Source organism: Trematomus bernacchii, unplaced genomic scaffold (genome assembly GCF_902827165.1).
Source record: "Trematomus bernacchii unplaced genomic scaffold, fTreBer1.1, whole genome shotgun sequence".
NCBI lineage: Eukaryota > Metazoa > Chordata > Actinopteri > Perciformes > Nototheniidae > Trematomus > Trematomus bernacchii.
This window is the reverse complement of record NW_022987821.1, coordinates 5,918,479-5,936,653: the sequence shown is the minus strand read 5'-3', so window position 1 is coordinate 5,936,653 and position 18,175 is coordinate 5,918,479. Positions and strand designations below refer to the sequence as shown.

At 43.6% G+C, this 18,175-nt stretch overlaps 1 protein-coding gene across 1 annotated transcript in view; it reads left to right on the top strand.

The window, feature by feature from the left end:
• The first annotated feature begins 849 nt into the window (after positions 1-849).
• LOC117499018 (muscleblind-like protein 2a) overlaps positions 850-18,175 on the top strand; it is a 40,015-nt gene continuing 22,689 nt past the window's right edge. The window contains 2 exon segments of the mRNA XM_034151244.1: positions 850-1,056; positions 10,053-10,922. Of these exon segments, the coding sequence (XP_034007135.1) occupies positions 10,749-10,922 (174 nt within the window). The 5' untranslated portion in view covers positions 850-1,056; positions 10,053-10,748.

Genomic DNA, 18,175 nt, shown 5'->3' with positions numbered 1-18,175 from the left:
TGCTGACAACGGGTCCCTGTGTGTCACAGACGGCTAAATCCAGCCAGCTGCATGCAATTAGGCTGCAAAATGTTTGGGATGTGCATGCTAATCTGCACAGCATCAAGTGGTGACGATGTGCTGATTTAGAGTCTTTGATCAGCTGATAAATCAAATTAAATGTACTTTCTGGCATTTTTGCTTTGGTCCTGACATAGTAATAGTGATTGTGTGCCTTTACAAGTATAACATAAATATTAAAGATGTATATTAATGAAAGTAATGTAATCCAATTCAATTCAATTACTCTGGCTTTATTAAAATATTATAACACCATTATTCATCTAATAATCATGTCTTAGACGAGGTTGCTGTGTACATAAGTCAAGTAAAAGTGTGAATTTCTATAAGAATGAATAGTGTATTTTAAAAATAAATTGCGATAGGGCTTGTCAAATGTGTTTAATGTTTTTATTTTGTCGATGGCAGGCTATTTTGACAGACAGACAGTCACTGGTTCATAAATCAGTGGCCACATCTTTTTCCCCAGGGAGATTCACTGTTGTTTCCTAGGTAACAAGCACCCCCTCCCTTTACCCTTGGTTCGTTTGGACTGTACCAACTTCACTGGAGGGTGGTAATAGCGGTGTTTATCGAAAATAAGTGAATTTCCGTGTTTAAATTCAACGAAATGTACCAGCACCTTCTACGTTCACACCACGTGGCGTTTAGTTGCCGCATATAATATGTTACATATTTTAGAATAAATGCGTTTTAATGTTTAGACCTTAGTACCACCCCGGAGCAAAGCACATTGGACCTTTCCTCGAACTGTCAAAATCGCTTGTTGCTTCCTACCCTAGCCTTAAAAGTAGTTAGCGAGCTAGCGTGTAGTGAGCTTACTTCTGCCTTTCACTGAAAAACCGTGCACCGTTATTTCGAAAGCGAAAAAAGTTTGCAGCTGGGAGAAGTCTCACACGAAGACACATTTTGCCGTCCTGTTGGTCCCGTTACAACCGAAATAGCGCCCTGGAGAAGCGGATGAAGTGCAGCTGGATGTGACAGGTTCGTCATCAGGTAAGCTGCAGGTAGTTAGCTTAGCACATAGCATCATTTGCCTCTGGTGTTTATGCACACACTTGGTTAACATAACGCCTCTTTTGGACAGCAGAGGTGGCTAAAATAGGTGCAATGAGACCAGTCAAGTATCATTAACAGTATGCGTTAAAGTCTGGACTGCTATGCTATCTCATAATCATTGCACAGAGCTAATGAAAACAAGTGAAAGCAGCAAGATAAAATCAGCATGCGTAGTGTTTCTCTCCTGCACTGTCATATGTAATGCTTTCTAGGACATGCTGTTTGCTAGGTCTCATATCTCACGTCTTTTTCTTATTATTTTCTTATTTATATATTAAATTAATTAACTTTCAGCATTATCTTGCACAATACTCAATAACTCACATTAACTTTCTCTATTAGGTGTGTTCGTTTAGTTCATGTTCAAAAATAATATTGTGTTCCTTGTAAAGAAAACATGTTCTTGCATTTGTTCAAAAATGTTTATGAATTTATCAGTACCTTTTCAAATGTATATTTATGTATAGATGTCGCTATTGTACAAAGCTTTGGCAATAATGTATGTCATTATGGTCATTAATGTCAACATTCATCTGGGATAGGTTAATTAAAAGCCAATTTATTATTGATTCCATTTATGACAATCAACATTATAAAACAATTGAGTTGTCATCATGCCTCTAGGTGCACACGTGTTACAGTGTACCCAGAACTAACTAATGGCACCTTGATTAATGGATAGTTGGATTTAATTGCCATGTGCAAGAACAAATAAAACTGTTCTAATGAGACAATTGAGACAAGCACAATTTAATCTACTGCAGGTTGGCTAAGCAGGAGCCCTTCTACCTGGGTAAGGTTAATAAATTGTGATTAGACTATCTGCTAGGTCATGTACAGTCGTTGGTCCTGTAAATGATAATTAACATCTAAGAACAGAATAACTTTGGCTTGTCGTCTGTGTGGAATATGTGGTGTTCATTAAGGCCATAACAGCAACATGTTCACTTGAGTAAGACATAGCAATCCACAGTGCATTATGAATGTTAGAAAATGTACTTTGTATAATTAGCAGTGGGAAAAAAATGGGCAATAATGTTTGATAGGGTCATATTAGCATCAGATTAACATACAGAAACGATTTTGACCCCACCCAATAACACTTTTAATGCAAATAATCCAGTACTTCCTGGTTGATCTTTGGTCCACAGCCTTGAACCGGCTCCAAAACACATATCTGTCAGCCCATTGTTTATTTTCTGTCATCATGTGGACTTGTGTGTCAGACTTACCAGAATGGGTTTCAAGCGGAAGGGAGGAAGCGCAACTCTCTGCCGCTTCATATTTGATTACGGCTAATAATAGAAAAAGACAGCTGCCTTTTCATTGATCTGTCTTCGGTGCCCTATTTCTGAGCCCTGCTTTTTTTCCCTCTGTCGTGTGTAACTATCCAGTAGTGCCACAGAATTCAGTATTCTGTACTTGGGGCCAATATCAGACAGATTTAACCATCTTCATTTGCCGTAATTAGCCATTGTTCTGGAATACTCCTATTGTATTTGAAAATGAAGCTGCTTTGGGCTCCTAAATCTGCTTGTGTGTGTGTGTGAGTGAGCCTAGCCGTTTGCGGTCATACAGGACAGGGATAATAAGAGGGGAGGGGGTACCATGTGGAAAGGAAGTGCCTCAGCTTGTTTGTCTACCGGCCTTTTGTTTGTTTTCCTGTCAGACAAATCTATTTAGACGGTAGGCTATCTGAGGTCTGCTGTTCGGACATTTGCTACAGCAAAAGCAGGCGTGTTATTCATTTATTGACAGTTATTCACTAATGTGGTTATTGAAAAATCGGTTGCAGCCAAATGAGAAATTGAGAATGTATCCGGAATGGTGGAGCAGCCTTGCCTGTCCAACTGATGTGGTTCTGGATACATGTTAACATAATGAGCCCATTTTCATAACTGTCAAGTTTTATCCTGCAGTAATACCAAGTTGTTGCTTTGTAGCATTGCTGCTCCTTTAAACTGCTGCATGGCATAGTGAGACTTCATTCCAGGAAGGTGGAAGGTGACACTTTTGCTTTTGACAGAGGCTGACACCCCCCTCCGCCTCCCTGTTCGTTTAATGGAAGAGCGCTTGTCTGTGTTATTTCATTACAGGTGCTCTGATGTCTAGGGTGACGTCAGTTTTCATTTGCTGAGGTAGACAATTTATCATGCTGGAGATTTTAATCCCCCCCCATCTCCCCTAAACCATTTGACAAATCAATTTCCTTGCGGAGCATCAGATTATTTATTGCCATTAAAGCATAATCAAACGGTTTGTTTATGATGGGACTGTAAAGCATGTTTCGCCTCTTTGATGTCAACGAAACACCCAGGCTGCTGCGTCATTCACAACCTTTGTACGAGACAGAGGCAGAGGAGGGAGGGAGAGACAGACGGTACAGCTGTTCTATTGAATCTGGATCGAAAAGTCATGAAGCTGGATCTCTGACTCATCAGTTCTGTGACGCTCCGGTTTCACGGCTCATATGTTGCCAACCAGCATGTCATCAGCTGGGCGGAGGGGAGAGGACGAGTGGGGGAGGAGACAGAGCAAGACTCCCACTTCCCAGCCCCTACACATCTTCTTTTTTTTTTATTCCTGATGCAATAACAATAACAGAACTGTCCAATTTTCCAGTCCAGTAAAATGTGATTGGAAAAGAGCCTGAAAGATATATTTGAGTAGAGAAATGCACAGGTGAGGGGTGGACAAGAGATGTGGGGAGGAGAGGAGTGTCTGGAGTAGATGAGTTTAGAGGACGGATGGTGAGGGGAGGTAGAGGAGAGTCGAGAGGGAGGGGGAGGAGGTGTGGTGCTCCTGTTTCCTGGGGGGATGGTGTTAAATGTGATGATAGAACATAGACAAGGACATGGCTGATGTTCAGCATGCCACTGCAGCAACTCTTTGATTATTGCTTACTCATACTGCTGTTTTCTGAAACAAGTACAGTCTTTGTTTTTCTATTAGAAAACAATTCCTGGGGTGCAGATTCTAAATAAAAAAATAAAAAAGTTGAGCATGGAATTGGGGAAATACCGTTTTAAATTGAGCATTCAGAGGTTGTTACTGTAAGCACAGATTTCACTTAGTCTCCTCTGTTCCAATCAGAAAGCTGTGATACAGGGGGGCTGTGTTCCTATTGGCTGGAGCTGTTAAGGGGCAGGGCCTTGCTACAGGCTGGTGGGCAGGAAGAGGCTTGCTTTAGGGGTGTGGGGGGGAGGCTGGAAGTGTTTTAGCCAGATAGTTGGAGTAGACACTCTTCTGCTTCCTGCCTGCCTGCCTGCCTCGCTCGCTTGCTTGCTGAGCGAAAGGGAGAGAGAGAGAGAGAGAGAGAGAGAGAGACATTTAGAGAAAATCCCTGTCTAGGCATGGACCTCCAGCTGCAGCACTCGGCAGCTCGCGAGGAATGACAACAGTTCACATGGTCATTAACTCCAGTCGCAGGCGCTGAAGGGAACGCTGCACTGTAGCTCAGTGTCACAGCAGCACCGGTGCCTCCTGTGTTCGGGACAGCAGACAGACAGAGGCTCAAAGCAGGACCCAGTGGAACCAGGTGGGAGAGAACGGTCATACTGGCTGCCTTTTTCTGTTTTTTCTCAAAGAGTTTTGCTGCAGTGTGCTGCATACCAGTCTGGGTGGGGAGGGAGGAGAGGGAATGTTTTATCTGTGAGAGTGAAAGGCTGAACTGAGGAAAGAAAGGGGCATAAAATATATATATATATAGTGTGTGTGTGTGTTGGGTTAATGCACAGAGTACTTGCAGCCACGCAGTAACTACCCTTATTGCAGGTTCCAGCACTGTAATGGACTTTCTCATACGACTCCTGAGGGAGAGGCATTATCACAGCAGTGCCCCGTCCTCAGTGCAAATGTCAGAAGCTCTTTTTTTTTTGCCACATGGGCTTCATATTCTTCACTCTCTAGAGAAAAACTTGTGTTGTTTAGCATCTGCTCTTTCACTGCTTGCCTTGTTCCTACAAAGTTTTTCCTTGTAACACATTTTCCAAATAACAAGGGTAGGGATTGTGTGTTCAGAACAGGGTTTTACACTCTTGTCTGGACACTCATAGTTGATACGCTGGAAGTTCACAGTTCTAATACGGCCCACATCATCATTAACCTTTTGAGTTAGATGGGGCATGGTCGACGTGTCCCTGGCTTTCTGCTGTCTATCCAGATTTAGCTTTGCGCTAGACGATGGGCCTGAAGCAGTAAAGTGGACATCAGCGCCTGCATGGAAAAGGCCAGGGTGGTGTCATACATCTGGCTGTGAATCAAGGGGAAGTGGGTGTTTTCTAAAATGGAACATCAGTTCAGCCCTTCCTGTTGAGAAAAGAATGGGATAAGTCTCAGACAAGTACCGAGCCTTTTACAGCACGACCCTGTCAGACAGAAATCCCCTTTCTCTGAATCGACTCATGCAAATTGCATCTCGAGATGGTATTAAAAGGATTTAGTGGTCGGTAGGTTTTTTCAGACATTTTCTTCATGAAAGAGGGAGTCTGATTACTCTGTGACACGAGGGTGAGTGTGCTGAATCAGCCAGCTCTTGTGTTTTCAAGGACTGTAATTTAACGGCTGAAGATATCAATAATTTCACCTCTTATTCAAAAGTACAAGAATTGTAATCTAACGTAGTATTTTCCTTCTGTGAGTTTAGGTTAATATTTCAGTGGAAGTTATCAAAATACAGCCGCTGTTGATGTAGTGCTTCTACAATTTTCACCTTAGATCTTGAGTATGCTGTTAATCATCATGTTTATCAGATTGGCGCTTTTCACCTCTGGCTGCCAACTATACTGTAATTAGCTGATGACTTGCCTGAGTCCTGTGGCTAAGCATTGAGTAGACAAGAACACTTACACAGTAAACAAGTCCATTTACAGAGTGCAGGGGAAATCCAACCCACACTCTTTCTTATAAAAACGTAGAAAAGATGGAAAGGGTCAAATGCTTTGTGTTACGAAATAAGGAGAGAAAAGGCCATTCCGATATAATGAGCACGGCCATTCGGGTCAATGTGGTTTAGCTAAGGCTATTATGATATAGGGCACACCTTTCTGCTGACTGTGTGAAAATGCTTCTTGTGTCTCCTTTCAAACAGTATAGCTTAGTCCTGGTATATCTTCCACTGAGCTCACTCACGCATCCTTATCACTAATGGCACTTGATGATATTACACTCAAGGAGACGTAGCTTATGCCAAAGACAATTTCATAAGCGTCATAACGTCTGTAGTATTAAACGGGAATTAGGCTGCATGGTATAGCCCTGCTCTGATCCTCCCTGGAGGCTGCAAGGGAACATTTGTGCAAGCTGGTGATGTCACCCTGAAAGCTAGGTTAGGGACATTTTGATAAAACCTTTACTGTGAGCCTCGTTCATTTTCCATTACTCACTGGAAGTTGAACATTTTCCTATTTCACTTGAACAATGAGGCCCTCTCTCCACAGCCTTGAAAAACATTGACCACTTGTTCCTCTTGGCAATGCAAATGACCATAGAAGTGTGGGTTTTCCAGCATGAAATGGTAATAAATGGAAATGCAGCCACTCAGGTACCCAGCTCCTGTGCCTGTCTGTCACAGTCATTAGTATCTCTGCTGGCAACACCTGGCTGATGCCACAGCAAACGTTGTCACAAGGCTCGGGACCAATGGAAAGCAGGTAGCTTATCGTCTCTGCTGAGCAAATACAAGCAGCTGAGATAAACTGTAGCGCACAGACCAGCGCTCAGATACCACACTAATGGGTTACATGCGTGGTATTCAGAGGTCAAGCCAATGACTTTCACTCCAGTCGCCCCAGTCCTGCTGACTCTCATTCAATTAAGCAGACTGACCAAGATAATGCCCCTGCCAGCTGGCCTTAGTAAGCGTCAGTAATCCATAACGTCTAGTACTGTGGTGCTTTTCTTCACATCTCTGCCCTCTTTATCAGGTCACCATGTCTGTCCACTGTTTGTACTGAGGATACAGAGGGAACAAAGCCTCAGGAAGTTAAGATAAACAGGATACACAGGGATGTACAGGATTTGCTCTTGAGGTTTATTCAAAAAGTAGTCCTGTGTAGCTGAAAACAGATTACAAGACAAGTCCCTAGAAGGACTTAAAAACTGCAAAAACAGAACCTGGTAAGTCAAGGGTGTTTCTTTCCCAGGTCGGAACATTGGCCGCTGCATGGTCCCTTCCTACCTGCTGACCATCTGTCTTTCCCTTTTCATTTAGTGGCATTGTGCTTGAAGCTCCACCGCTAAGCTCAGCATAAACTAAGCCAGTCTGCATGTTCTCTAATTATCATGCACTAGCAGAAGCTAAGCTAGCCTCAACCAAGCCAGAGGCACACTGTCCAAAAGACGAAACTTAGCTCAGCTTGAGCTTTCCAAATTCCTCATTATATTCTTCCACTGTGTGTTTGGGTTCTTCATGCTGTTAAACTAGGATGTTGTTATGCGAGGTAAACATTTTCCCCCCGGGATGACAGTTTACTTTCCAGCAGGGGGCTTTGATATGTTTCAGGATGCCTCAATCATCTCTGCTAAAGACAGCCTAGCATTAGCTAACATGCTACGACAGCGTTATTTCTCTATTACACATCCATCTCATTAAAGCTAATTGGATGAAGCACACTGCAAATTATATTATGATAATATATATAAACATATACATCCACAAATTGATGATATCACAGGTTTTTTTTCCCATGACATATGTGTGTTTTCAACTTCAGTAACGTACTAAATGCTTGAATAGATTATCTTAATTGTATCTGATTAACTTTCTGTCAAGTTAATACAAAAGGCCAGATGTTGTGAATAACAGCTCCCATAATAATGAGGAAACAAGTTGCTTCAGCAGCAGTCCAATTTCCCTGCTTCTAGATATTACACAAACCTTCAACAGTCTATCTGTATGGGAACAGACATGTGGTCATGTTCCTGCATGATTATTATCCTAACATCGCCCACATGAGGGTGTTTTTGATCTTCAGTCATCACCATTTGTTTTGAATACCTCTCATGACAAACATTGTTCGAGTGTTGCCTGTTGAGCCGGCTACCCTGTGAGCTTTTCAGATGACCTCAACCAACCTTTATCCACACTCGGCCTACTCGATTTCATGAAAGCTTTCAGAGCTACTGTAAGCCAGTAAACCCCAGCTTTCCAAACACAAATATAAAAAACTATGGTTGTGTCCCCCTAACAATTTTAGCATAACTTGAGGCCAGGACAGTTCACAGAGAAATGGCGCCATCGGCCCTTCACACGTTCCGACAAAGTAGGTTAGCTTGATAACAGACTTCTTATGGCTTCTAAAAATAAGAAGGGATTAATTGTTAAAGGTCAGATCTGACATGATTCTTACCTGACTCTCTTCTGCAGCGATTGGCTTTCTCCCTGGGGAGATGGTGTGAAATTAAATCCTGCCTCGGAGAGCGGAGCCTGGGCGTCAGTACGATTGCGCGAGGAAGCTTCTCATCTCATTACACATGATCAGCACTAAAGTGGGACAATATGATTAGCTAGACAATGGTCTGGATTCATAGGCTTGGAACAGTATAATGGTTACAAAGAGTAGCATCTACCTTTCTTTGTGACAGGCAAATCATTATCATTCATTGGCGAGGATATAGGGTCTTGTTCTTGTGGCCTTTTTGAGTTATTTGATATTTCAGACCTCAAACTGAGTTCAGAAATCTCCAATTAGAGAGAGAACATGTTTCAGTCCAAGATGATTTTTACTTTTACAAGATAAAAGGACAAAAATAGGTTAGGTTAAGATACGATGGACCTTTCTGTGCCGAGCCTCACCTAAATCTGACAAGACCTGCACAGCTGTATGGCAGCTGTGTATCTGTGAAAAGAATTTCTGCAGGGATTTCTTCTTCCCTTTACAGTAGCATTGATGGGTTGAGTACAAGTCTCAACAAGCCTTCATTAAGACCACCTGAACTTGTCATGTGCCTTTTTAGAGGTTGTTTAAGATGTGGTTCTGACAGTATTTAACACTTTCTCTGTGTTTGCTCCTTGTCTGGTCTGTTTTCCGTGCATTGGTTTATATGTTCCAAACAGTAACGGGGGAATCTTTTAACCCGAGCTGTATGTTTTTACAACCCTTCTCCTCCCGCAGGCTGGTGTCTTCAACCCCCTTTTCCCGCCCCCAGTTAGCAGAAAAACATTTCCAGATGTGCCAAGGAAAGAGCTCCTTGCGCAGTAGCTTAGTAATGGCTTTCGTACGCTCAAGCTAAAGGTCACTTCCTCAGATTGTTGCTCCACCAATTGTCCCAATTTTCTCCCTAGACGACTCCAGACAGAGACCAGTACCTATACAGGACAAGGCGCACATTCCCCCCGTGGATGTAAATTGACAAGCCTCTGCCAATGAGCCAGTATCTAATTTGGACAGTGCAAGACAAGTGAGTATTGCGGGACACTAGGCAGCGTCATAATCGCGTCTGGCGCTGGCATATGCATCTGTCTCGGTCCCTCTGTGGCTGCTGGATGGCTGCCCGGAATAGTGCTGCGCTGCGCGGTTTTCTATTGGCTGCCCGGTCCCGCCGTGCATGGCTCTACAGGGCGGGTTGGACCCTGGGGCTTTTCTCTATCTCTGCCCCGACTCCACGCTCTTGTCCACGGTCTCATAGCACACAGGGTTTTATTATTCACCGCTTTGTGCGCAATATGTTGGAGAGCCAGTGGGCATGTAGTCACCTCGTACAATGGCCCACAGCAGCGATCTGGGGACTTAAACTCAAGTGCGGCTGAACATCCTCCCAACTGCCTTTTCCCTGGTTCATCAGCCCGGTACCCTTTAGAGGTCCTCCGGGGCACACTAATTCAGATTGACATGCGTACACAAAACCCTTTTAATGCCAGTTGAAATGTATTGCCCATCATATTTGGCGAACAATTTTCTCACACTGTTGTCTCTTTCTCTGCTCCATTCCAGATATCGGAAAGTGCCTTTGGGAGAAGACATCCTTACTTGAAGATCCCTCGGGGCTCCTGAAGAGCTCCAGGTTTTCCCCCTCTGCAGTTGTGATAGGACTTAAACACCCTTGACCTGCTTGTTTGTCCTCTGTGTGAAGAAACCCCAAGTGAAGCGTTGGAGCTACTGCACTGCTGGCCAACGTGCCAAAGCTCGGGGAGCGGAGGTACAGAAGACTTTAACAGAAAGCCACACATTTAGTGTCCTGTGCATCTAAAATTTGCTCTACTTTTGCTCCCAAACATCCACCGTTGCACATCATTAGTCATACAAAGGTCATTTTTGGGGACGTTGGTCCTACCAGTAGAGATTGTCCCTGATTATGCCCCCTTGGTCTTGTCAGAGGTCTGCACCTGAGACGTACTGATTGAAGAACAATTATCTGAGTGACTGATAAACTCCCAAACAGCAGCGCAGTCCCATGCTCCGGTCACAGAGACTTTGCCAGTCCATTACCTCCACTCTCCTGTCCACAAGGACAAACCTGATCCGCTGACCTGAAGCAGATCTTTTATAGCTGCATGTTCCATCAGTTTTAGTTGTTGTGCGTTTAATTTTTTTTAACTGGAACACTCTGCAACGCCTCCTCAGAGGATCGCCTCGTTTTAAAAACCAAGTGGCCCCGCTCCACCCGGCTCCACAGCCACTGCTGCTGCCATGGCTCTAAACATTGCCTCGATACGGGACACAAAATGGCTGACCCTGGAAGTGTGCCGGCAGTTTCAGAGAGGGACTTGTTCACGCAGCGATGAGGAATGCAAATTTGCCCACCCACCCAAAAGCTGCCAGGTGGAAAATGGGAGGGTGATCGCCTGTTTTGACTCGTTAAAGGTAAGGATTGTTAAATGTAGGTTACTGCTGTGATCCATCCCCTACTTTAACTCCATGTTTTCCCCATTAGTATAGGTAAAAACATAAATTATTTAAGCAATGAATGCCTGGCCAATAGGTAACACTGCAAAGATCACCATGTTTTCTACTCTCAATTCACTTCTCTTCACACAACCTCATGGAACTGTCATGAGGTAAAGCAAATATGAGAAATCAGATTTCACCTCTGCGGTACCGATATAGTATCTGACATAAAATGTTACAGCTTTGTGGGTTCTAATGGTCGGGGGGTGTAGGTTGTCTGCTCAAATTAGCATGTGTGTCAGGTCTCCATGCTGTGCTGCAGTTAGCAGAGCAGTCTGACCTATAAAGTGAAAGGCCAAGGAGGTCTGTTGTCATGTTCACTGTCACCACAGGTGTGTGTCAAGTTTTTTATGCGATAAGTTCTTCAAATGTTACCGTACCTTGTCCATCATTTGTATATGAGGGTGAACATCTGATCGCCTTTAGTCATTCCAGGGCTTCTATTTCTGGATGCATGTCAGCTGCCACTCACATCTCACCATCAACATGAACAGCCACAGCTTGTTTTGCAATGTTTCTATCTCAATGATCCAAGAATAGCTGTAACTATGGCATTTTATGTGACATCATCTCGATTTTTAAATAGATTTAGTTGTTATTATTGACATTTGGTTGATATGTAATTCCATTCAAGGCCTTAAGACCATGTTGAAGTATTTACTTCTGTAATACGGGTCTCTAGTTTAATCCCTGGCCCCTCTTATGAGAATGACATCCTTACAGTTTGGCAACATATCTTAAATTAGCCAGACCCTTTGAAAGAAATTATAATGAGATCATTTCATACAAGCCCCCTCATACTGCAAATAAAATGACTGCACCCAAGAGCAGGCCATTATTTTCAAGCTGTGATAAAAAAAATATATATATATAAAAAAAATAGTGGTGACAATGATAAATAGCCAAAGAAACTAGAGCAGAACACTGAAACTGAGTAGTTAGTCTTTTTCTTTTAAAGTGTGAACTGTAGCTGCATTTCACATATACAGCAGTGCAGTGTGTGGCGAGGGCATTTTACATTTTTCAAGGTTGTGTACGAGGTCAATGTCAAAACAGAGAGACTAGATTCCCTCTCTCAATTCTGATGTCATTTATACACACTATCCCTCCTCTTACGCCTTGCTACTTTTTGTATTAATCCATATAGATCTTAAGGTTGTGTAAAAGCCCCATTTATTCCAAGTTGCTCACAGTCCATAATTTATCCAACACTATGAAAACAAGTTTTGTTCATTCATTGTGCAATCAGCTGTCTCATGGTAAAGCTCGGTGAACTATTACTTGCTGTTACACCGTAATGAGCGAACAGCTGACTCCAACTGGGATCGATTTGTTGTCTCACCTTGCAACGGATGGCCTGACATGGATAGTCCACACATGATATGATTTTGCTGTTTCCATGAAAACTCCAACCAGTCATCCCTGACGGAGGGAGCTAAATGACTGGGACACTAGTGCCACCTTTAATTTACACGATTCTCCAGGACGTATCCACTACAAATAGAAGCTTTGAGGCAATACACTGGCAACTCATGCTTCATCTGTGCTTTAAAGTACAAAATGAGGGAAAAGCTGATCTGTAAAGTTACTTTACCCAAGGAAAGTAACTCTGGATTGGACTGTTAGTGCATCTTAAATAAGGGCTTTCTAAATGCTGCTATTTGGATGTTGAATTCGACAGTTCGGCCACCATGACAAAGTGGCTTCTGTATAAGCCAAAATGCAGCTAAATTGATAAATGTACAGACAGATCTGACTGTAATCACTCCCTCACACTCTCTCTGCCCCTGTTTTCACCATAAAACCCGGTGACAGAACGAGAATACAGGATTCTCTGTACTTCTGACTCCGACTCGCCCCCTTTCCCACCAAGACTTTCCTCGTGACAGCTGAGAGAATGAATGCTTTATTATGCATTAGGAAATGTGTTTCGCTCCACGGCAGGCTGATTTCCACCCCATTACGCCCGTATCGTCTTCCTGGGTCTTCTCATCTGATAGGGTTATCATGCCAGGGTTGTGTGCTGCCAGGCGTGTCTTGGCCAATGATCAGACGCGTCCTTCTCATAAACAAGTGAAAGGTACGGCTCCAGAGGAGTAGAGTAGGAGGTGTAACTCTGTTGTTGCACTTGTCAAGCAGCAGTAGGCCGGCATGCCAAGTCAGTGAAGAATTCTGCTTATTGTTGGGGAAGAACACTCCTGAGGTGATGGCACACTCTCTCAAAATGTGTGTGTTTTAAGGTTTATTTTGTATGTTTTTTGACATGTTTGACAATCCTCATCCAGAGTTCAAAAGGTTAAAAAAGTATTCTTGGGGAGAGACATTTTATTTACCAAGTGTTGCGACATTTATATGAAAATGTATTTCTGACTATTTGTCGAGCAATCATATTCTGCAGCGCAGCTTTTAAAAGGTGTCATTGTAAACACAATGCAGTGGGACAAGTCAGAGAAGTTGCTGTCATTGCTCTTGGCAAGAAATAGAGCGGAGGTGCGGTAAGAGCCTTGTGTATTTTCGCCGGATATAAATTACATTTGAGAGCATAATTCAGTTATTGCACCCGTGTGCATCCCTCCTTATTGAAGTCACACGCCAAGGACAGGGACGGGCGTAGCATCCAGAATGTCAGATAGCAAAATTTCCGAGACAACGCGCACTAAACACGTGTTTTTGCATTTTCCGATAGTGTGTTTTTCATAGGTCAAGTGAAGATGTGGAGTCAGGCCTGCTACGTTTGCTCTTGATGGTAAAGCCTGCAGCGTCCTGACTGCACTTCCCTGCTCTCAGCACTTCTATAGTGTCATGCCTGGGGGATTATTTTGTGTCCTCCTGCTCTACAATGTGGGTTTTAGAAATAGTATCTCCATGCTACATTTGTCATTTCTCAAAATAGGACAAGCTGCTTCATCTCTGTCCAACGAACGCTGGATTCACATTCGGTTGGTAGACATGATATATCTAATACTGGGCGTCATTCATTTTCATTGTGGCATGAAAATGTGACAGTGGTGACCTCAACAATAGCTGGAAATGTTTAGGAAAATACACAATTTTTACTAACATACGTCCTTTATTTCCTTAAAACCAACCAGAATGATGCATTTAAACGTGTTAAGAGAATACAGATTGTGGTAAACCGAGACAAGTAAATAATTTAAAGTATTTTCCATTGAGATCAGTCACTGCAGTAGCAGATGAATACAGGCCAGCAGCATCACAAACGATGAGACGTGGTTGAAGCCTTTTCCTTTAAGCCCTGAGATACTTGTTGTGTTGTGTGACCATGGAAACCGTGACATATTGGTAGAGGGGGTGAGTGGAGGGGGGAGGAGTGGGAGATAGTACCTTATTGCAATCCCAGCCGTCATGTGATGATGTCACGTTGGCTGTGCCTCTGACGGTAGCCTTCTGTTGATGCTTATGTTTCTGCTTCTCTCTCTGCAGTAAAAAAGACTCTTCATGTCCACTAGAGCATTTGTCTCAATTTAAGTTTTTGACTGCTTGCACAAATATGACATAACACACGTGGGCAGATTTGAAAAATGAAGAAAATAATGCTTAAAAAATAAGCACCATGGTCTGTTAAGGCTCTCCTCCCACAGTTTCTTTTTACTCCACTCGGATTTAACCAGGTGATCCCCACGCCTGAGTGGACCTCAATAGTCTAAGAGGCGGGGGGTGGGGGGGGTTCGTGCATCCTGGCACTATCATGTTTCATGTCAAGTTGCGGTTGTCAAAAAGAAAAGTGGTCGAGCAGGAGCAACAATAGAAGCTACTTCCAGGTGTGTGTGTGTGGTGTTTTCTCACTTGTGTCACAGACTCTCGGCAGAACCCCCCTGGGGGTGAGGTGCCCTGGTTTCCCCCACTTTGTAAGAACATCTTAATCCGGGCTTCAAAAGAGCAGAAGAGTTTTTTTGAGGACCGTGGGATGACGGAAACCTGCAAATAAAGTAGCGAGGGAACACAGCAAGAAGGGAAAGTGTTAATGTTTGAATGGCTAAGGTAGTATAGATACCAATCCAGACAGACAATCAAACTCAAACACATGCCTTAGCCCCCTTTTTTGAATTTAGAGATTCTTCTGATTTAACTGTAACGGCCTCCCTCTGGGCTTTTGCATTTAGCTGGATCTTTAGGAACCCTCAGTGAACATGGACTTCATGCCTATGGCCTGTACCCCCCCTTCTCCTCTCCTCTCTTGTTTTAAAAGATGGGCTCGGCTGCATTCCTCAGCGTAATCCTCTCAAACTGGGCCACACCCTGGGCAGAGCAAACATGTGGAGGGGAATGCATGGGGGCAGCGGGAGGTGGTGTTCCCCCGGGGTCATTCACACAGACTCAATGAGGCGCTGACTTGGGCTTAGCGCCGGGCTGCAGTGGACGCGGCATGCTTTGATGAGCCCCTCGGAGACCCCCGCCGCTGACGTTCCTTAAACAGGCCTCCTCGCACGCAGACGCACGCTCGCACACTCGCTGTCTTCCCTGTGCAAACCATGCCAAATCTCATTTGATCCATGTGATTTCACCACTAACGCCCCACAGACCGGGGTCTAGCTGAACAAAAAGTTAGGAACAGATAAGAGAGAGGGAGGAGGAAGTCAGATCAGCTCACTGTTAAAGTCTCATGACCAGTTAGTCAGTCAGTCGAATTGTATGTTATAATGGTGTCACAGAAAATAACATTGATTCTGTGTATATGAAAGCTTTTGAACATCCATTATAGCCTCAGTAAAACCTCAGTGGGAGATTCTGAGAGTCAAAGAGCATAATTGTTCTTTAAGTGAGATACATATTTACAAAAGTGATGGTTGTTACTACAGACTAATGCACTGATCAGAGAGGCTGATATAGTAGGGTACATGTTGGCATTTTAATTGGGCCACTGCTCTGACGTGTGTGTGTGTGTGTGTGTGTGTGTGTGTGTGTGTGTGTGTGTGTGTGTGTGTGTGTGTGTGTGTGTGTGTGTGTGTGTGTGTGTGTGTGTGTGTGTGTGTGTGTGTGTGTGTGTTGTGTGTGTGTGTGTGTGTGTGTGTGTGGTGTGTGTGTGTGTGTTGTGTGTGTGTGTGTGTGTGTGTTGTGTGTGTGTGTGTGTGTGTGTGTGTGTGTGTGTGTGTGTGTGTGTGTGTGTGTGTGTGTGTGTGTGTGTGTGTGTGTGTGTGTGTGTGTGTGTGTGTTGTGTGTGTGTGTGTGTGTGTGTGTGTGTGTGTGTGTGTGTGTGTGTGTGTGTGTGTGTGTGTGTGTGTTGGTGTTGTCAATCCATGTCCTCTAGCAACAGGATTTTAATTGAACAATTTTGCGCCAACTACTACTTAAAATAAAATACATATTTTATTATTCAAATTTACTTGTTCTGGAGAATTTATTTCTGGTGCTTTCTAGTTAGATTTAAATTAAAATGTTCCTTCATTAGTAGACTTTAAAGGACAGTAAACGCAAACCATCATGCAGCACTCGGTGTACCACTGACCTTCAACAGAAATTGGCTGGTTTATTGATGCATCTCTTAGATTGTTCCCGTGTTTAACTGCTAATAATAAAGTTATTAATTTGAGTGAGAACATGGGTTTAGTTGCAGGAAATCATCCCGTTGTCTCTGCCCCACTCTGCCTTTTACACTATGATATAGCGGTGATCTAGTTTTGAACTCCGCACTGTCTGCTATACAGAACAGAATATGTATGGCACTTGTGTTGGGCATGTCAGCTTTGATAGTAGGTGTTCGTCACCCAGTGAGCCGCCTGCAGCGTGATGGAGGGACGGAGCGCTGAAAATCTGCCCATCTGCTGCTCCAGAGTCTCACCTGGTCTCGATCCACCCACCATCTCTGAGTCATCCCTCTCTTTCCACGGCTCTCTGCTGCCCACAGTGCTGATAAAGTACTCGAATCTCTGCAATCTTTTCCGTGGTAAAAAAGGAAAAGAAACCTTAAATCGATGCCGTCCTCACATTTGATGATTTCAAAGCCAGCTGGACTGAAACTCCCTTACTGCTGCAGTAGTGGATGCTGCTGTGAGCACCTCTGCAGTAAAGCTGAAGGCAGATGTATGGTGAGTCAGGCAGGGGGCTCGCTGCATGATGACCTTTAGTATTGCTCATTTATTATTGATATGTAGTTTCATCATCACCCATCAGAGACCGACTCACTTGTCCTAATCTAATATCTACTCTAGAGGAACCTTTATTTGCTCTGTTCTGCCTACATGATTTAAAATGTAGATCATGCTTTGAAAAATCAATAGCTACAGCATTGTTGTTTCTTTCCTGGAACGGCCACAGATGCCACTATGTTGCTTGTGTTGCTAGTATACAGAAGCATATGGCGTTTACTGTAATCCATATTAAATATAAATTAATCGGTTCCCAGGAAATGTGTTGACTGCTTCCGCCAGGCTTCTTCAATACTCCTCTGATTATAAAATGGACAAACTTACACTGCTCAAGATGCTCCACCAGTCCTACCACCCCCCCCCCCCCACTGACACACAGACACACACCTAGGGAGCGACATCAGTAAGACAGACAGGCCCAGCTGTCCCCCAGGGGCCAGCCGTTATAATGAGACAGAGATCTTCTTAATTGGCTCCATCTAATGAGGCAAGAGAAATGTAGTCTTTAGGGGCCCTACACCAGAATGGGTTCCCTACACTTGTTTTAATCTTTTGACTGGAAGACTGTGTCGAACAGGCTGTTGTGAAGAAGTGTGACATCCCAATCCCATGTGAAGACGTGTCGGAACAGAAGAAGACGAAGCCTTTTACGTTGCTATTTCAGTATCAAAAGGACTCTACGTTAATACATGTAAACTGCTCTTGACAGTGATTGACATGGGGTTCACTTCTAAAAAGCCTGCCAAAGTGACAATAGACTTTGCCCCGTGCAAACTCACTCCTTCTCCGTAGAAATGTTCTGCTTCTGACTCATATCCAATTGAGGCTTGACGAGTGGCAGTGACGGACTCCACAGTGAAAGCGGAGCCTGCTATATTTTCTTGAGAATCCGCTCCCTATGCTGTGCTGCAGACGAGCCCAATGGAGACCGCCATTACAAAACTAGCACTTAAAAACCCTTGTTCTTTTCTTCCTGAACACTTTAAAAAGCCATTAACTCATTAGATTAAAGATAAGAATCAGTATCAAAGTGATGAAGTAATGTACATGTCTGAAAATGGC